The following is a 21,716-nucleotide window of genomic DNA, read 5'->3' as shown; positions in this document are numbered from 1 at the left end:
TTTATTTTCAAAGACATCGTAGACACATCTTACGGGAGCCCTAGGAGCACAATTGAATTCCCGGCCGACAGACCTATATCCACAACCTCAGTGAGTCAGTGTGCCAACCAATCAAGATCTACAACATTATGTTTGTTGTCCCTCTGCAATGCAAATCTAATGTGGAGATTCGTGGACCCCAATCTCATCTCTTATATCCATGAAGAAATTGCTCGATACGCACGAATGGTGACAAGACATACGGCAGCTAAAACTGTGCGAGCAAGGGGATAGACGGATGCAGATTCAGCGATGGGTGATAACATGAACGAGCACTACCTGGAGCGAGAAGAGCGTAGGTAAGAACTGAACCCATGATTCTTCTCCAATATAATTCCTGTCGGGATAGAACTGAGGAGAATCGAACTGAACTGCAGCATGCTGTTCGGCGTGTGGCACGACGGCAGCAGCAGCAGGGTGTCCAGCGGCTACCACGACTCAAGCTCCCCGGATACCTGGTACAGCTCCCCCGTGGCATCGGCGGTGGCGCCTAGCAGCAGGAGAGTCGCCGTCCCGGCGGGGAGTATCCGTGGCCGGAGGCTCAACGACAAGCTCTACGCCATCAGGAGCGTCGTCCCAAACATCACGAAGGTCAATCGTTCATCCTGCATATATATGCGTGCCTGTTTTGATTGTGAAATGTGCAAACTTGGGAAGACGCAGATGGACAAGGCGTCAATTGTCAAGGACGCCATCGAGTACGTACAGCAGCTGCAGGAGCAGGAACGACAGCTTCTCGCCGAGATGTCCATCGTCGAGTCAGCGGCGCCGGCGACGCACGGGCAGGTGCTTGCTACAGCAGAGCGCGGCGCCCAAGCTGTCGTCTTACCGGTTAGTTGCGCCCAACATGCCATGCCGCCGATGAAGAAAATGAGGAGCTTCATGTCATCCTCGACCGCCGCGACCCCGGCCTTCAACATGGTCACCACCTCGCGCCGGATCGAGGCTCTGGAGGTGAATGTGAACGTCCAACTTACAGATTCAACCAATAATTGTAATAACGACAAACAATCCGACGGCGATGCATGGTCCGATCTTGTCTGCTGCGTTTCCACCATCCATCGCCACGCGGCAGGGACAGTGACGACTCGGATCGATCTGATAAGTTACTTTTGGATGCAGGTGAAGGTGACGGGCGTTGGTGATAAGGTGTTGCTGGTGAGTGTCGCGTGCCGCCACCGAAAGGAGGCCATAGCCAAGGTGTGCCTCGCGTTCGACGGCCTCCGCCTTGACATCATCTCATCCAACGTCACATCAATATCCGGGACACTCAAGTACACCGCACTCGTGCAGGTAATTAACAGCATGATGTGTGTTTTACTCTCATGACCTATATTTGGAGCAAGAGCAAAGTCACAGGATTAAAGCAGGGTTAGTACTTAGAGCATCTCTTGCCGACCTCGGCTTGTTTGGGGTTTTGGATGAAAAAAAGGACTAGATATAACTTAAAACCGCAAATATTTTTTAGAGGGGGCGGTAAACACGGTCTCCCAACCCGAGGTGATCCTCATCCGTGCGAGGCGTTGGCACGAAGGATATTTTCCCTCCCCTTCGTTCCCACCTACCCGCCACCACGGCCGCAAATCCCCCCCCCCCCCCCCCCCGCCCGACACGGCCCTTTCTCCCCTTGCTGCGCCTCTCTAGTTGCCGCCATGGCCGCTTCGAACGCGCCAAAGGTTGCTGACCAGATCACGTCGGTCGAACCGGCCACTCCAGCCGCGCCTGCATCTCGATAAGCTCCCGGGTGACGGATCCGATAACGAGTGTGAGGAGATAGAGGTCGTGGTGTTGATCGATGGGGCGGTGCCGATGAAGGGTAAATAAGTGCGCACCTCGAACTACACCGACATCGAGGACGCAACATTTATAAAGGCTTGGGAGGCGGTGTCGCTCGATGTTGTGACCATCACCGATCAAACCGGGAAGAGCTATTGGCAAAGGATCGAAGACAAGTTCTGTTATGGTGCTGCTAGAGGGATGGCGCGAGAGGGCCAGCCGAGGGCCTTGCCCACGGCTGGTGGCAAGAGGGAAGGGATTTCCTTCTTAATTTTGCTTGATTAGATTGATACATCTCCTCTCCATATATAGAGAGGTTCACTTGACTCCCAAGCAAGACTTACTTGACCCCTAAGCAAACCATAAGACTAACGGGCCCAGGCCCATGACGTACTCTAACAAGTTCTTTCAATTCATGCCGTGTCTCGCCTATACGCACGTACTGCTCGCTCCAATGTCGTTGGGACTTCATCAAGAATGCTTGTAGCCGATGGACCGGTTGCATTGAGCAAGTGAGGAATGCTGACAAAGTGAGGAATGCCTCCATAGTGGCACCAATGTTGGCGATTGGACCGGTTTCATACTATGTATTGTGTGATTTTGCGTGTACATTGTTTCATCTTCATATGCTTATGCAGTGTTTTGCTTTTGCATTGAAGGATAGAATTGCAATGGAACGGTACAACCAAATGTCGGCTTCAAAAGGAAAACCTTTTTTGATTCACCATTGCTTCGAGTTACTTGAGCATAGTGAAAAATTGAAGTTGAGAGAACAAGAAGCACCATCGGTGAGGGGGTCATTTGTCCAATTGGAAAATGATGAGCATGATGAGTTCACAACCAAGAAGAACAAGGAAAGGCCAGATGGCACCATCATGGCAAAAGATAGGATTAGAAAGCAAGCTGAGGCATCTACTTTGAGGGACAAGGTTGATGAGATGGTGAAGTCCAAGAAACATTTCTTCGACGAGACCTTGGAGGCAAAAATGGCGATGATGGAGAGGAAAAGCCAAGAGAAACAAGTGAAGTGGTTCCGAGAAGATGCGAAGCGCAAGGCCGATATGTAGGAGATAAGTGCAAGTGTGGACGAGAAGCGTGCCATGGCGGAGCTTATTGGGGAGGATGTGATGACCCAGCGTACCACTGCATGGTGTAGTACACAAGTCGTTGACATAACACAAGTGAAACACCGTTCCACCCATATTACATCTCTCAGAGTGGTACAACAGAAACATATGCGAGTCCAAGGTATGTCTATAGAAGTACACCCGAGTCTGTTTACATAAGATCAACACAACCTCCTACTTTACAGGTGAGGTAAAACTTCAAATAAAGCTCCGGAAGAACGACTCGTAATCTATATTATTGCTAACTCAAGTTCAAGAGCTACTTGGCTTGCTATAGAAATCTAGCTACTTAGGTGCTAGGATTAGGGAAAGGTTCCCTTCTATTACTAGTCTAGGTTTCCATTATAGCTGATGCAGAAGTTGACTTCATTGACTTCTTTGATTGGATTCTTCATCTCGTTGCAGTTGACTCCTTTGTCTTCGAGTTCCACGGTAGTTTCTCCTTCGGTTCCTTGCTCTAAGAAGGGGGTTCAAACGAGATAGAATGAGTACGAGCGTACTCGGCAAGTTCATATTAGGAAATATGTGTATCATGCACTAGCTACGGCCATAGACCGGAAAGTCATAGGCCAATGCGGGTTTTCATAATCATTTCTTCAAAAGGTTTATTTTATTCGAAAACTATGCCCGTCGGTCTTCACAGGTTGACCGGAACTTCATGGAGTTCCTTTCCTCGCCGCGTTCGCAGCTCCCTTCCCGAACAGGGAGTGACGAGTCACAATTCGGTATCCTCTCGCAGAGGTGCGTTACTTTTCCCATAAGAGACCTTATCCTTGTTGCCAACCGGGCGTATACTTTCCCGTCCACACTTCCTTTGGTGTGAGGCCAGGTGTAAGATCCAAGTCCACACCGCCTTCTCCGCGATCGCAAACCCACCCTTTTGTCCGACCCTACACCTCCGAGTAGACTTCCCCGATAATACGGCTTTACTCATGGTGTACTCCGGACAATCCTTCATAGATCGGAAGAGATTAACATCACCAATGGATGGGGATTTAAAAGGATTTCCCAACCTATTGCGGCAGTGCCTCCAAGCACCCCACCGTCTCTCCGATCCGTTGGCGTGCGAAGGGAAAAGATACAACTGACTTCCCGCGAGCCATTATAGATCTTATGGTCAACGCGATATGTACGGCGCTAGAATCACTGGACGGCATTGGTAATTTAATCCTAGGGTGATATAACCCATTGCAATGGAACCTCCACCATATCAACACATACCATGGTTCCATTGCCCACCACATAGTCATATTCATAATTGTAAAATAATACTTTGCTTTTTAATGCATGAGTGATAAGTATAGTACTTTGCATATAATTTGATAAAAATAATCAAATGACATGAGCAAGTGATGAACTTGCCTTTCTTGACTCGCAAGATTATGCAGGCAAAAGCTTCGATACGTGATAACTCCAAATTCGAAATACCATCATCGTCCGGTAAGGACAATGTTTAAAGAACCGGCAAAGATGCTATAATGCATAGTATGAGATGCAATCGCCCGAGCGTAAGCTAACCTTGATGATTTAAGATATGTGAGTTGTAAAGATTCCTTTAGGGTTGGTTGCACTTTTAGAATGGTTCTCAAACAAGGTTCTTATTAGGGTTTGGTTATATTAGCATCATAATCAAGTGATATAAGACATCATAACAATCATACACATAAAGAATAGTAGTGGAATAATATGTGAAGAACAGTTGTCAATTTTAAGTTCTACAGGACATGGTTGATGATTACTTCTATTATACTTCAAAAGAATAACTTTTGAAGAACATGTTAATTAAGAATTAATGAGTATTTCAAAGAAGGATTGGGGCTTCTAAGGTTTGATTAGCATTTGTACTTCAAAAGAATAACTTTTGAAGAACAAGGTTAAATAAGAACAAGAACTACTATACATAGGAGCTAAGTGCTATTAGGGTTTACTAATAGGACTGGTTGGTGCTTAAGTAGAAGTGATCTACATGTAGCAAGTATTAGTAGGTTTATTACTATAGTTTCTCCTAAGCATCATATCAAAGGATGGTTATCAAGGTGTTGCTATGATTTAGGGTTTACTATGACTTCATATTTGCTTTACCAAATAATCTCTAATAGTTTCTAAGCTAAGTGGTTTATCATTTCCTAAGTAAGGTTTAGTTGAATAGGAACATGTGATGTGATTTGCTACACAAAGTTGATACTAGGGTTTATCATTATGGTTCTACTAGGGTTTAATGATTGAGGTTGATCCTCATGGTATGGTATATAAGAGTTGTGATCAATGTACTAATTCAATTAACAAGTTAGGGTTTCTACCTAGGTGACATTAGTGGATCATATAGGTTTTAATTAAGAATAGGAACATGAAATGATAATCTCATGTGACTTGGTTTTATGCGGGTGGATCATAAACATGCATTCATTGGTTACCTATCAAGGTTCTACATGTAGAGTTGAGGTGGCTATGATCACATGGGCTAAACCCCTAGGGTTTTAGGTTTGCAACTACTATGGATGAACACATGGAATAATGAGTTCAAGGTTCTTATTCAAATTGAAACTAGGGTTTCTAAATTATGGTACATCTCCTAAAATGATGATTGGAAATATAAGTGTGGTAACTAATTACTTTGAAGCATAATTAGTAATGGTTTGGCATTTTATTAATTTACACAAGACTTAATAATTAGAATAACTCCTATTTTAGTTTAATTAAGAATCGGGGTTTAATAATTGTTATTAGGGTTTAAAATAATTAACTTGTTATCTAAAGATGTTTAAGTAAATAAGTTTTGATTTACCAAAATAATATTGGCTTATAATATTTTCTTGAGTTATCACTTATTTAAAGAAATAGAAAATAGTAATTTGCAATTAGGGTTTATGAATTACCACTAATAATTAAGTTAATGCAAATATGGTAAATAAAATTAATCCTAACATTTTACTTAGTTACTGAATAGTTAAAATTTAAGTTTGAAACTTCATTAATTATTGAATTCAAATTGTATTTTAAATAATTGAAATGATATAATTAATAAGGATAAAAATAAGTGAATTTTTATTTTGACACACATTTTTGTTTTATATTTTATTTGAATAGATTTTATTTTTGTGAACATTTTGATATATTATTTATATTTTTCTGAATTGAAATGGATTTTATAAAATTTTGCCAAGTTTCGGTATTTTACTCGGAATTTGAAATTAAATGAAAATACTAAACATACCGAGCTAACCCTACCCTCACTCACCGACTCGTGGGGTCGATGATCGGGTCCATTGCCACGCGGGCAACGACCAAGTCAACATGTGCGGGGAGCCCACGGCCACGTCATCTTTACCGGCGGCTTGACGCCGGCGGTCGACGAAGACGGCGCCGCCGCTACAAGGCACCCCGGATGCGCGGTTTGTATCAATCGAACGAGAAGAAGACGAGGAACCTTATGGTGGTGGTGGAATCGGCTAGTAGTCGCCGGAACTTCGTCGGAATTCATGACCCGCGGCGGTGCTCTCCGGCGAACTCCCAATCGTGAGCCACGGATGCTTCTAGGAAACGAAAGTAGGTTCTAAAGACGTGTATGCTCACCCTGAACACGTTGGTGTGGTCGGCGACGACGATTGCCGCCGGAGTTGAGCTCAATTTCACGGTTACCGGCGATGTACCGAGAAAGGGGAAACCGAAATTGACGTTGTCCGCAGCTCCCCTTGACGATTGCTTGTACCCGGACGCTTCCCTCGACGTGGCGCACCTCCTCGACCATGCGCCGGAGGCCGAGGTGGCTCGTGCCGCCGTGTTCATCATCAACGCCGGCGACGGAGCGTGGAAGAACACGAGATATAGAGGGCTACCGAGAGAGGATGGATGGGCGTCGAGGTATTAGGGTTTCCCGGAGAAGCTCTTGGCCTATTTATAGAGCTTGGCGAGGGCAAATGAGGAAGTTCACCGCCGGCGACGGCCGAGATGTTGCGGTGACATTGTTACCGCAAACGAGCACGAATCGGGACGCATTTGGATAGGCTCGGACGCGAAGAGGATTGGACGCGGTTCCGAGATGATGGGCAAGGTCCGAGCAATCCTTATCGTCGGTGAGGACGTGGCCAAGCTCCTCCTCCGCGCTCGTCGTCTCCGGAGAAGAAGAAGAAGGAGACGACCTGCCTCGCACGATTTTTGACGCAACCGAAACGGTATGGTGGGTTGGTTTCGTTCATGGGCTGGGCTACGTCGTGGGCTGCTGTTAGGCTTCGGTCGGAGAGGTGCTGGGCTGCGACGGTCCAGGTAAGTTTCCCTCCTTTTCTCATTTCAAATTTTTGTTTTGCATTTTGTTTTCTCGGTTTGACTTTACTATTTGATTTCAAATTTGAACTCGGCTTATTTTGCGGGTTCAAAACTATTTGAATATCTATATCATTTTATGATAATACCCACTGCATTGTTTTGTTTTTAAACAACCATTTATAATGGATTAACTTTAGTTCTTATAAAGCACAAGTTAAAATTCAAATAGATATGAATTTTAGGGTTCAATTCAATTACTTTAAATTTAGGAATCAATTCTGTTTTAAAAGATCTAAAATTGATAACATGTGAATGGTGATCATATTATATTTTGCAAGTGCTTAACCATATTGATTATTCACATAGAATTTGGGTATAACTAGGGTTTAACAAATGGTAAAGGAAAATGGAATTGGGTTTATGATTTTATGTGAAGGATTATTTCTTAGGGTTTAAGAAGATGGTTATATAACCTCTATAATCATCAATCAAGCTTTGGCTTAAATTATTTAGGATGAATCCTATAATCCTCATAGTTAATTCAATTGCTCTTGTGGTGATTCTATTTTATAAAAAATACTATTTCATTTGGTTCCCAAAGCAAGTACTTGGAAAGCCAAATAGAATTGAATGTTTGTTTCACTCTACTCACCAAATGGCATTTAGTTTATAAGTGTATATGGATTGGTTTATACTTGTGATCCATGATACACAAGTTAGGACCTAATATTCTATGTGGTGTGAATTCTACTTGAGAGGTTTAGGGTTTTGCATAAGCTTCACTAAATTGAAGTGTTAATAGGCATGAGGTATGGCAGGGTTTTAATTATAATCCAAGCTAATCCATGGGTTGGAATTCAAATGTAGTTTAGGGTTTAAGTAGTGATCACCAATGTGATACACAACTAGGATTAGAATATGAGCATAAGCTTTGGTTATGTTTCACTAATGGAACATGGCTCTCATCTACAAGATTAAAGGTTGGTTTAAACAAGTAAGATGTAATACTACTCTAAAATTCTCTAGGATAGACATGGCTATGGTTAGCATCTATAATCTCTCTCACTTCTAAATATCTTGGAATATCCTAAGGTCCTACTCAAGATATGATGATATGATCCTCTAAATATATGGTTTGCCTAAGAATTCTACCTTGGTATCTTATGTAGCTTGTTCTTCAGGAAATCTGATAAACCTGCATCTTGTGGTATGCCTCCACCTCCTAGCTTCTTCATCTTGATCCTAGCTAATTCATATGGAGTGGCTCTATGTGTTTGTTCACATGTATCATGCTACAAGATGAGCAAAGGGATGAAGGGTGTGGCTCTATTTATAGGCTTGGGCAAGCTCTAGTATCATGACACATAGGTGGTGACTCTTGTGTTGGTTTGATGAGTAAGGTGCTTGGTTGTCATGCCCTCATCCATAGCAATCCTTTGAGCATGAGGTGGCATAACTTGGAAAGCAAGTCATGTAGATATTTTCATCACATGTGGCATGATCATTATCCTCTCATATGATTTATTTTTAGATAGCCAAGTGGCATTTGTTACTAAATATCTTGTGGATGGTTTTATTATTGTTGATGACTCACTATATCATATTGGATTGAATTTATATTATAATATTGATCAAAAGATCAAGGTTGAAGGTTATTTCTCAATTTTGGATAGTTGGGTTTGATTTCACCAAGGCATGATCATATGAGTTTCAAAATACTCATAGTTAGTTTTATTCAAATAGTTTGAACTATAATTTGGAATGTAAATGGATTTAGTTTTATGATATTCCATATACTTAATAAGTTATGATTTAAATAAGAATGTGTGGCTTTTATGCACTTTAGACCCTGTGATTTACCTTATTTATTAATAAGTTTAGAAGTGAATTAAATTACACACAAAAGTAGTTGCTAACTTTGAAGTGTTAATAAGTTAGTATTTGATTCTTAAAGAATGTGTTGTTGTAAGGAATGTCATGTTGAGATCCTTTATAAAATCTTATAGTTGACCCTTACTTAAGGTGTTGTTTGTTGTAAATCTACTTCTATTTGATCTAGCCCATAGATCAAATCATCTCTACCCAAAATAAGGTTTTAGCAAAGATCACGAGTGAAGTTTATAGCGCTTGACTTGATGATCTACTTCAATTCCAGCAAGTCAAGTGAAACTTCGATTCATCGTGGTAAGTTTTATTTGAAGCGCGAAAATTCCCCGCATTTTCTATGCATGAATGCAATGCACACTTTGGTGTTCTCTCATTTATTGCCTCTAAACCTGGGATATTACAGCCTCTCCCCCTTAAACTGAACTTCGTCCCGAAGTTCGAACGCTCTCATGTTTCGGAATGTTGAAATGTCTTGAACAGATCACCATCCTTCAACTCCATGGTGATCATACTAGATATAATTGGATATATCCCTTATCCAGATCCTTCCTGGAATCTTCTAATGATCGGCACTCGATATTTTCTTCAATTCTATGGTTTCTTCCAACACTCTAAGCTTATAGGCTTACTCTCCAAAGATTCTTGGCTTAGGACATCTTATTGAGTTAATGGACTTTACTAATGGCTATGGTGACATCTTCCTATTTGGGTACTCAAAGCTTGGTTCTACTAGCTGTGGTAATCCAGCTGCGGTGTAATATGGCACTATGGTGTACCAGCTGCGATGTTCAAACCTCGATTCTAAAGGATTCATTTAAAGCAGGGTATTGTTTTTCCTTACTACCATAACGAAAGTAATGGTACTTCGTAAGGTGTTTACAATAGGCATGGTCCTGGTGGTTTATTCCTACGAATGGATTAGACTCATTTAGTCCATCCAATCATGGCTTCTAGTTTATGCTAGTTACCTTTCTTTTGGTTTCTTTAGGTTCCATGAAAGGAATCTTTCTAATAGGCTTATGTTTTGGTATAGTCAAACCCTTCGGTCTTTTGTTTTCTTAGACTTTGATTGTCCTCCGACATCTTCTTCATCCAACTTCATTATCTTAAGCTTACTTAAGTTCTCTTGGTTTTGAGTAATTACAATTACCCACTCAAGTTAAGGTCTAACCCTTACTTCCTCGAGATATGAACCTTGGCTTCTGGTCTGACATCCTCCTGAGAGTACTTTGGTATGGATACATCCCAACAACCTTATAAAATAAGATTGGACTTCCTCTCAGTTCAGACCTTTTTCTCCGTCTATCATACTCCAAATAATATCTTAATACTTCTCCTTCAGCCTTCCTCTCCCCCTTGGAGTTTACTAATGATCTTCCAACTTCGTTTCTTCTAATCATTAACTCCAAGGTTATGTAGTTGGTTTAGGCCTGGTTTATATTTTGTACCTTTCGAAAGTCTCATCAAGAATTCTTTGTGGTGTATCCACACAGTTGTGGGTATCCATTATGAATCCTCCGGCTAAATATTTATTAGCTATGGAATACCAGCTGTGAAATACTAGCTGCGGAATCCCCTTTTCTTTTAGGGTAAAGAAATGTTCAGGCTGTGGGCTATCTGGTACCAGCTGCAGACTACCTAGTACCAGATGTGGCTTATTGGATACCAGCTGTGGCTATGTTATGGTTCTAGTCAATATCTACTTACCAGTTATGGCTACTAACATAGTTTTAGTTAAGATGTACCTCACTTCACATACTTTCTCTTCATGATTATCCTATATCAGCTGCGGTCTGATGATACCAGCTGCGACTTCACTTGATCTATTTTCCTTCTTCCAGGGTTTGTTTTGCAAGAAACCACTTGTTGACACTATGAAAATAGTATTGTAAGTGACTTCGCTTACATTCCCTTCTTCCAGAATGAATATAGCTCCACTTCTTCTGCTCCATATTCACTATTTTCCTCACTTTCATGATACTTCCATGTTGAAGTACTCCTTGATTAAGGATAAAAGTGAGTTTTGATTGGTCCTTCCTTCGGAGTATTGTGGTTACTTCCCATAACTTTACTTCCTTCTTCAAGTGAACCATCATCTTGACTTCAAAATCTTCAGATTTCGTCACTCCCTCACACGAGTACCTTTACCCTCTAGACCTATAACATCAAGTAAGAGCTTGATATTGCAACATGCATTTGCATATCAAAGTCAAACTTCATGTATGGATCTAGTCAATCAATGAAGATTCAATAAAATCCAAGAAGATTCAGCTTTGTGCTTATAATACACATCCTTATATGCCTGAATATAGTAGTTGGGTAAGACATCCCTAAACATCAGGTTCAGATGTGTAGTATATAACACCACATAAGATAGGTTTAGGTCGTGATACTTAGCACTTATACGTGAATTTCTACTATTTGTCTCAACATTTATCTTAATTGCACATTTGCAATGAGACAAACTTGAAACAAAATGGCTTGGGATAGTTGAAGTTAACCTAGTTTTCTTTGGAAGTACTAACAAAATAGTATACCCTATATGTGCTATTGAAGACTACCTCCTATAATACAATTATTTCTAATATGTTTACTCTAAACAAATGATTGTTTAGAATAAACCACCTATAACTCTAGGATTTCTCTATGTGATATGCTCTAAATAAGCCCTCTTTAAATTAAGGACTATGATTCTAACATACTTGGTACAGTTTCCAGGATTTTAAGGCCTAAGCTTTCGAACTATTCCCTAAATCCTTACTCCTTATCATTATTTTGTTATCGTACTTATGATGTTCTACTCCATCATACCATGATTCTCAAGTGAATCATATATGATTACCAACTTTATCATGAAAAGTAGAGTTGTATAACTCTTATCACTCTTCCTTACCTCCTATGATTGACTCATCATAGACATATACTACCTTATATAACTTATCTCCCTTACTTAACATCAGTCATTTGACATTTTTAATGACTCTTACTTAACTATAACTTGCATTGGTATACTTCTTCCAATAGGATATCTTCCTTATGGTTGTATCCTCCCTTTGGACTACCATGTATTGTATACCAACCGTGGTCTACTACCACCCATTATCTTAAGCTTCAATGGTGTTCTAATTATTTGGAATGAAGCAAGATAACTAATTAACCCTATTTAAGAAATATAGATAAGAAAGCTTGACTCAAGTGTGTCAGGATTATTCTCAAGTGAATACCCATCTCAAGTCAAAATAATAGTTGGTTTAACTAAGACAACTTCCTATAGACACTACCAAACCTATAGGTCTCCTTTAAAGGGTTTTAATCCTAGGGTCAAAGCATTTGCTCCGATACCGACTGTGATGACCCAGCGTACCACTCGCATGGTGTAGTACACAAGTCGTTGACATAACACAAGTGAAACACCGTTCCACCCATATTACATCTCTCGAGTGGTACAACGAAACATATGCGAGTCCAAGGTATGTCTATAGAAGTACACCCGAGTTGTTTACATAAGATCAACACAACCTCCTACTTTACAGGTGAGGTAAAACTTCAAATAAAGCTCCGGAAGAACGACTCGTAATCTATATTATTGCTAACTCAAGTTCAAGAGCTACTTGGCTTGCTATAGAAATCTAGCTACTTAGGTGCTAGGATTAGGGAAAGGTTCCCTTCTATTACTAGTCTAGGTTTCCATTATAGCTGATGCGAAGTTGACTCCATTGACTTCTTTGATTGGATTCTTCATCTCGTTGCAGTTGACTCCTTTGTCTTCGAGTTCCACGGTAGTTTCTCCTTCGGTTCCTTGCTCTAAGAAGGGGGTTCAAACGAGATAGAATGAGTACGAGCGTACTCAGCAAGTTCATATTAGGAAATATGTGTATCATGCACTAGCTACAGCCATAGACCGGAAAGTCATAGGCCAATGCAGGTTTTCATAATCATTTCTTCAAAAGGTTTATTTTATTCCGAAAACTATGCCCGTCGGTCTTCACGGAGTTGACCGGAACTTCATGGAGTTCCTTTCTGCCGCGTTCGCAGTTCCCTTCCGGAACAGGGAGTGACGATCACAATTCAGTATCCTCTCGCAGAGGTGCGTTACTTTTCCCATAAGAGACCTTATCCTTGTTGCCAACCAGGCGTATACTTTCCCGTCCACACTTCCTTTGGTGTGAGGCCGGTGTAAGATCCAAGTCCACACCGCCTTCTCCGCGACCGCAAACCCACCCTTTTGTCCGACCCTACACCTCCAGTAGACTTCCCCGATAATACGGCTTTACTCATGGTGTACTCCGGACAATCCTTCATAGATCGGAAGAGATTAACATCACCAATGGATGGGGATTTAAAAGGATTTCCCAACCTATTGCGGCGAGTGCCTCCAGCACCCCACCGTCTCTCCGATCCGTTGGCGTGCGAAGGGAAAAGATACAGCTGACTTCCCGCGAGCCATTATAGATCTTATGGTCAACGCGATATGTACGGCGCTAGAATCACTGGACGGCATTGGTAATTTAATCCTAGGGTGATATAACCCATTGCAATGGAACCTCCACCATATCAACACATACCATGGTTCCATTGCCCACCACATAGTCATATTCATAATTGTAAAATAATACTTTGCTTTTTAATGCATGAGTGATAAGTATAGTACTTTGCATATAATTTGATAAAAATAATCAAATGACATGAGCAAGTGATGAACTTGCCTTTCTTGACTGCAAGATTATGCAGGCAAAAGCTTCGATACGTGATAACTCCAAATTCTGAAATACCATCATCGTCCGGTAAGGACAATGTTTAAAGAACTGGCAAAGATGCTATAATGCATAGTATGAGATGCAATCGCCTCGAGCGTAAGCTAACCTTGATGATTTAAGATATGTGAGTTGTAAAGATTCCTTTAGGGTTGGTTGCACTTTTAGAATGGTTCTCAAACAAGGTTCTTATTAGGGTTTGGTTATATTAGCATCATAATCAAGTGATATAAGACATCATAACAATCATACACATAAAGAATAGTAGTGGAATAATATGTGAAGAACAGTTGTCAATTTTAAGTTCTACAGGACATGGTTGATGATTACTTCTATTATACTTCAAAAGAATAACTTTTGAAGAACATGTTAATTAAGAATTAATGAGTATTTCAAAGAAGGATTGGGGCTTCTAAGGTTTGATTAGCATTTGTACTTCAAAAGAATAACTTTTGAAGAACAAGGTTAAATAAGAACAAGAACTACTATACATAGGAGCTAAGTGCTATTAGGGTTTACTAATAGGACTGGTTGGTGCTTAAGTAGAAGTGATCTACATGTAGCAAGTATTAGTAGGTTTATTACTATAGTTTCTCCTAAGCATCATATCAAAGGATGGTTATCAAGGTGTTGCTATGATTTAGGGTTTACTATGACTTCATATTTGCTTTACCAAATAATCTCTAATAGTTTCTAAGCTAAGTGGTTTATCATTTCCTAAGTAAGGTTTAGTTGAATAGGAACATGTGATGTGATTTGCTACACAAAGTTGATACTAGGGTTTATCATTATGGTTCTACTAGGGTTTAATGATTGAGGTTGATCCTCATGGTATGGTATATAAGAGTTGTGATCAATGTACTAATTCAATTAACAAGTTAGGGTTTCTACCTAGGTGACATTAGTGGATCATATAGGTTTTAATTAAGAATAGGAACATGAAATGATAATCTCATGTGACTTGGTTTTATGCGGGTGGATCATAAACATGCATTCATTGGTTACCTATCAAGGTTCTACATGTAGAGTTGAGGTGGCTATGATCACATGGGCTAAACCCCTAGGGTTTTAGGTTTGCAACTACTATGGATGAACACATGGAATAATGAGTTCAAGGTTCTTATTCAAATTGAAACTAGGGTTTCTAAATTATGGTACATCTCCTAAAATGATGATTGGAAATATAAGTGTGGTAACTAATTACTTTGAAGCATAATTAGTAATGGTTTGGCATTTTATTAATTTACACAAGACTTAATAATTAGAATAACTCCTATTTTAGTTTAATTAAGAATCAGGGTTTAATAATTGTTATTAGGGTTTAAAATAATTAACTTGTTATCTAAAGATGTTTAAGTAAATAAGTTTTGATTTACCAAAATAATATTGGCTTATAATATTTTCTTGAGTTATCACTTATTTAAAGAAATAGAAAATAGTAATTTGCAATTAGGGTTTATGAATTACCACTAATAATTAAGTTAATGCAAATATGGTAAATAAAATTAATCCTAACATTTTACTTAGTTACTGAATAGTTAAAATTTAAGTTTGAAACTTCATTAATTATTGAATTCAAATTGTATTTTAAATAATTGAAATGATATAATTAATAAGGATAAAAATAAGTGAATTTTTATTTTGACACACATTTTTGTTTTATATTTTATTTGAATAGATTTTATTTTTGTGAACATTTTGATATATTATTTATATTTTTCTGAATTGAAATGGATTTTATAAAATTTTGCCAAGTTTCAGTATTTTACTCGGAATTTGAAATTAAATGAAAATACTAAACATACCGAGCTAACCCTACCCTCACTCACTGACTCGTGGGGTCGATGACTGGGTCCATTGCCACGCGGGCAACGACCAAGTCAACATGTGCGGGGAGCCCACGGCCACGTCATCTTTACCGGCGGCTTGACGCCGGCGGTCAGACGAAGACGGCGCTGCCGCTACAAGGCACCCCCGGATGCGCGGTTTGTATCAATCGAACGAGAAGAAGACGAGGAACCTTATGGTGGTGGTGGAATCGGCTAGTAGTCGCCGGAACTTCGTCGGAATTCATGACCCGCGGCGGTGCTCTCCGGCGAACTCCCAATCGTGAGCCACAGATGCTTCTAGGAAACGAAAGTAGGCTCTAAAGATGCGCAAGCTCACCGTGAACACGATGGTGTGGTCGGCGACGATGATTGCCGCCGGAGTTGAGCTCAATTTCACGGTTACCGGCGATGTACTGAGAAAGGGGAAACCGAAATTGACGTTGTCCAGAGCTCCCCTTGACGATTGCTTGTACCCAGACGCTTCCTCGACGTGGCGCACCTCCTCGACCATGCGCCGGAGGCTGAGGTGGCCTGTGCCGCCGTGTTCATCATCGACGCCGGCGACAGAGCGTGGAAGAACACGAGATATAGAGGGCTACTGAGAGAGGATGGATGGGCGTCGAGGTATTAGGGTTTCCTGGAGAAGCTCTTGGCCTATTTATAGAGCTTGGCGAGGGCAAATGAGGAAGTTCACCGCCGGCGACGGCCGAGATGTTGCGGTGACATTGTTACTGCAAACGAGCACGAATCGGGACGCATTTGGATAGGCTCGGACGCGAAGAGGATTGGACGCGGTTCCGAGATGATGGGCAAGGTCCGAGCAATCCTTATCGCTCGGTGAGGACGTGGCCAAGCTCCTCCTCCGCGCTCGTCGTCTCCGGGAGAAGAAGAAGAAGGAGACGACTCGCCTCGCACGATTTTTGACGCAACCGAAACGGTATGGTGGGTTGGTTTCGTTCATGGGCTGGGCTACGTCGTGGGCTGCTGTTAGGCTTCGGTCGGAGAGGTGCTGGGCTGCGACGGTCCAGGTAAGTTTCCCTCCTTTTCTCATTTCAAATTTTTGTTTTGCATTTTGTTTTCTGGTTTGACTTTACTATTTGATTTCAAATTTGAACTCTGGCTTATTTTGCAGGTTCAAAACTATTTGAATATCTATATCATTTTATGATAATACCCACTGCATTGTTTTGTTTTTAAACAACCATTTATAATGGATTAACTTTAGTTCTTATAAAGCACAAGTTAAAATTCAAATAGATATGAATTTTAGGGTTCAATTCAATTACTTTAAATTTAGGAATCAATTCTGTTTTAAAAGATCTAAAATTGATAACATGTGAATGGTGATCATATTATATTTTGCAAGTGCTTAACCATATTGATTATTCACATAGAATTTGGGTATAACTAGGGTTTAACAAATGGTAAAGGAAAATGGAATTGGGTTTATGATTTTATGTGAAGGATTATTTCTTAGGGTTTAAGAAGATGGTTATATAACCTCTATGATCATCAATCAAGCTTTGGCTTAAATTATTTAGGATAAATCCTATAATCCTCATAGTTAATTCAATTGCTCTTGTGGTGCTTCTATTTTATAAAAATACTATTTCATTTGGTTCCCAAAGCAAGTACTTGGAAAGCCAAATAGAATTGAATGTTTGTTTCACTCTACTCACCAAATGGCATTTAGTTTATAAGTGTATATGGATTGGTTTATACTTGTGATCCATGATACACAAGTTAGGACCTAATATTCTATGTGGTGTGAATTCTACTTGAGAGGTTTAGGGTTTTGCATAAGCTTCACTAAATTGAAGTGTTAATAGGCATGAGGTATGGCAGGGTTTTAATTATAATCCAAGCTAATCCATGGGTTGGAATTCAAATGTAGTTTAGGGTTTAAGTAGTGATCACCAATGTGATACACAACTAGGATTAGAATATGAGCATAAGCTTTGGTTATGTTTCACTAATGGAACATGGCTCTCATCTACAAGATTAAAGGTTGGTTTAAACAAGTAAGATGTAATACTACTCTAAAATTCTCTAGGATAGACATGGCTATGGTTAGCATCTATAATCTCTCTCACTTCTAAATATCTTGGAATATCCTAAGGTCCTACTCAAGATATGATGATATGATCCTCTAAATATATGGTTTGCCTAAGAATTCTACCTTGGTATCTTATGTAGCTTGTTCTTCAGGAAATCTGATAAACCCGCATCTTGTGGTATGCCTCCACCTCCTAGCTTCTTCATCTTGATCCTAGCTAATTCATATGGAGTGGCTCTATGTGTTTGTTCACATGTATCATGCTACAAGATGAGCAAAGGGATGAAGGGTGTGGCTCTATTTATAGGCTTGGGCAAGCTCTAGTATCATGACACATAGGTGGTGACTCTTGTGTTGGTTTGATGAGTAAGGTGCTTGGTTGTCATGCCCTCATCCATAGCAATCCTTTGAGCATGAGGTGGCATAACTTGGAAAGCAAGTCATGTAGATATTTTCATCACATGTGGCATGATCATTATCCTCTCATATGATTTATTTTTAGATAGCCAAGTGGCATTTGTTACTAAATATCTTGTGGATGGTTTTATTATTGTTGATGACTCACTATATCATATTGGATTGAATTTATATTATAATATTGATCAAAAGATCAAGGTTGAAGGTTATTTCTCAATTTTGGATAGTTGGGTTTGATTTCACCAAGGCATGATCATATGAGTTTCAAAATACTCATAGTTAGTTTTATTCAAATAGTTTGAACTATAATTTGGAATGTAAATGGATTTAGTTTTATGATATTCCATATACTTAATAAGTTATGATTTAAATAAGAATGTGTGGCTTTTATGCACTTTAGACCCTGTGATTTACCTTATTTATTAATAAGTTTAGAAGTGAATTAAATTACACACAAAAGTAGTTGCTAACTTTGAAGTGTTAATAAGTTAGTATTTGATTCTTAAAGAATGTGTTGTTGTAAGGAATGTCATGTTGAGATCCTTTATAAAATCTTATAGTTGACCCTTACTTAAGGTGTTGTTTGTTGTAAATCTACTTCTATTTGATCTAGCCCATAGATCAAATCATCTCTACCCAAAATAAGGTTTTAGCAAAGATCACAGATGAAGTTTATAGCGCTTGACTTGATGATCTACTTCAATTCCAGCAAGTCAAGTGAAACTTCAGTTACTGTGGTAAGTTTTATTTGAAGCGCGAAAATTCCCCGCATTTTCTATGCATGAATGCAATGCACACTTTGGTGTTCTCTCATTTATTGCCTCTAAACCTGGGATATTACAGAGGAGAACAAGACCATGACAATGGATCCATCCAACAAGGACGCCTTCACAAGAGAATGGTTGGAGATCAAGAGGATGGAGATCTTCCAAACGAGGAGAGAAATGGCGATGGTGCGTGCAACAGCTGCGGCTCGTCCAGCGGCTAGTGGCAGCGGTGGTGGTGGCAGCGGCGTGAACGGTGCGGCTTGATTCTTCATCGATCGGCCTCGCGACTTCTCTTTTGGTTTCCGACTAGTAGTGCGATGTGTTAAGCAGCTGATCGCGTAGATGAACAATGAATTTGGTGGTTTAAAAGATTGCTTAATGTTACATATTGTTGGATGTGTTCCAAAACATTTATAAAACCCTAATGTACGGTTTAGTTTGCAAAATTGGTGCGATTCTCCGCAGAGCGGACCCCGCATAGGCAAGCGGTGTAACCGCATGTTCGGGAATATGTGGTTATGCCGCTTGGCTATGTGGGGCCTACTCTACGAGAGCTTTTTTTTATCCACAATTCACGATTTCCGTGGCATGCAAACACGCAAATGCGGATTACGGTTTGAGGATCTGCTAAAGATACCCTTACAATCATAATAAAGTTTTGAAAAAATTGTAGTCAACTTTGTAGAATTTACGATCAATAATTTCAAGAATTGATATTATCAAGATTATCTATGTGATTACTCTATTATTATATCTGTAGTGTCCTCTTCATAATATATTAGTCTTGTAATATACGGCCGTGCGCATTCCCTTCGTTTCAGGGAAAAAAAGAAACATACTAATGCAAACTTGAACATTCATAGCCATAATTATTAGATTCCAAAATACTACTCCACCCGTCTCATGAAATACTAGATATATTAGATGCCAAATACTTCAGAGTGAAATAAAGGAAGTTAAGATAAATTTCATGAAACGGAGGAAGTACATAGAATTGTCTTTAACTTTTCTCTTGCAAATTGAAAAATAATGCACTCTGCTATTGATTCTAGTCGTAATGTCTTGTAATTGCTAAGTTTTTTTTTCACAGAAAGGGGAGATACGCCAAAGCGAAATGAAGGAAGTGATTGAGACTGCAATCGCCCAGGTTGATGCTATGAGTTACTAAGTAACCTTTGAATATTTAAACAATAAATCATGCATGTTTGTAAAAGCATTGCGAGTACAGACGATCGTGTACTCCGTAGTAACAGAACACTGTTGGGTGAAACTAAAAATAAATAGAAAAGTGTTCGCTCCATGTACGCTTGCAAAAAAAATGGTGCACAAATGTTCATTATTGTATTATATAAGCAGTAAATTGATAATGCTATATGCATCGATCGATCCACATACCGGCCGGGGTCTTTCCCCTTTACGAAGATTTTTTTATTAATACATTGGTCTATTGATGGCGTGTAACTCACACGTTCGTTGGGAACCCCAAGAGGAAGGTATGATGCGCACAGCAGCAAGTTTTTCCTCAGAAAGAAACCAAGGTTTATCGAACCAGGAGGAGCCAAGAAGCACGTTGAAGGTTGATGGCGGCGGGATGTAGTGCGGCGCAACACCAGGGATTCCGGCGCCAACGTGGAACCTGCACAACACAACCAAAGTACTTTGCCCCAACAAAACAGCGAGGTTGTCAATCTCACCGGCTTGCTGTAACAAAGGATTAGATGTATAGTGTGGATGATGATTGTTTGCAAAGAACAGTAAAGAACAATAGCAGCAGATTTGTATTTCAGATGTAAAGAATGGACCGGGGTCCACAGTTCACTAGAGGTGTCTCTCCCATAAGATAGCATGTTGGGTGAACAAATTACAGTCGGGCAATTGAGAAATAGAGAGGGCATAACAATGCACATACATGATATGATAAATATAGTGAGATTTAATTGAGCATTACGACAAAGTACATAGACCGCTATCCAGCATGCATCTATGCCTAAAAAGTCCACCTTCAGGTTATCATCCGAACCCCTTCCGATATTAAGTTGCAAAACAACAAACAATTGCATTAAGTATGGTGCGTAATGTAATCAATAACTACATCCTTAGACATAGCATCAATGTTTTATCCCTAGTGGCAACAAGCACATCCACAACCTTAGAACTTTCATCACTCGTCCCACATTTAATGGAGGCATGAACCCACTATCGAGCATAAATACTCCCTCTTGGAGTTAAGAGCAAAAACTTGGCCGCAGCCTCTACTAATAACGGAGAGCATGCAAGATCATAAACAACACATAGGTAATAGATTGATAATTAACATAACATAGTATTCTCTATCCATCGGATCCCGACAAACACAACATATAGTATTACAGATAGATGATCTTGATCATGTTAGGCAGCTCACAAGATCCAACAATGAAGCACAATGAGGAGAAGACAACCATCTAGCTACCGCTATGGACCCATAGTCCAGGGGTGAACTACTCACTCATCACTCCGGAGGCGACCATGGCGGTGAAGAGTCCTCCGGGAGATGAATCCCCTCTCCGGCAGGGTGCCGGAGGCGATCTCCGAATCCCCCGAGATGGGATTGGCGGCGGCGGCGTCTCGCAAGGTTTTCCGTATCGTGGCTCTCGGCACCGGGGGTTTCGCGACGGAGGCTTTAAGTAGGCGGAAGGGCAACGCGGGGGCCACACGAGGGCCCCACACGCCGTGGCCGCGCGGCCTAGGGCTCGGGCCGCGCCGCCCTATTGTGGCGGCGCCTCGTGGCCCCACTTCCTTTCCCCTCGGTCTTCCGGAAG

At 40.5% G+C, this 21,716-nt stretch overlaps 1 protein-coding gene across 1 annotated transcript; it reads left to right on the top strand.

Moving 5' to 3' along the window:
- The first annotated feature begins 232 nt into the window (after positions 1-232).
- LOC124695280 (transcription factor BHLH6-like) lies at positions 233-20,215 on the top strand. The gene is made up of 5 exons (XM_047228139.1): positions 233-338; positions 417-630; positions 703-993; positions 1,162-1,332; positions 20,006-20,215. Exons 1-5 carry the CDS (start codon positions 292-294, stop codon positions 20,081-20,083), a joined length of 801 nt encoding a protein of 266 aa, XP_047084095.1. The 5' UTR covers positions 233-291; the 3' UTR covers positions 20,084-20,215.
- The last annotated feature ends 1,501 nt before the right edge of the window (positions 20,216-21,716 follow it).

This window comes from Lolium rigidum, chromosome 3, assembly GCF_022539505.1.
Source record: "Lolium rigidum isolate FL_2022 chromosome 3, APGP_CSIRO_Lrig_0.1, whole genome shotgun sequence".
NCBI classification, from domain to species: domain Eukaryota; kingdom Viridiplantae; phylum Streptophyta; class Magnoliopsida; order Poales; family Poaceae; genus Lolium; species Lolium rigidum.
Note: the sequence above shows the minus strand (reverse complement) of the source record. Positions and strands in the feature narration are given on the sequence as shown.

Bases quoted from the DNA above. Each gene is read 5' to 3' on its own strand.
- LOC124695280 (XM_047228139.1), top strand. From the start codon at position 292: ATGGGTGATAACATGAACGAGCACTACCTGGAGCGAGAAGAGCGTAG. The intron at 339-416 runs GTAAGAACTGAA...ACTGAACTGCAG, and splicing joins CTGGAGCGAGAAGAGCGTAG to CATGCTGTTCGGCGTGTGGC. The intron at 631-702 runs GTCAATCGTTCA...GGGAAGACGCAG, and splicing joins TCGTCCCAAACATCACGAAG to ATGGACAAGGCGTCAATTGT.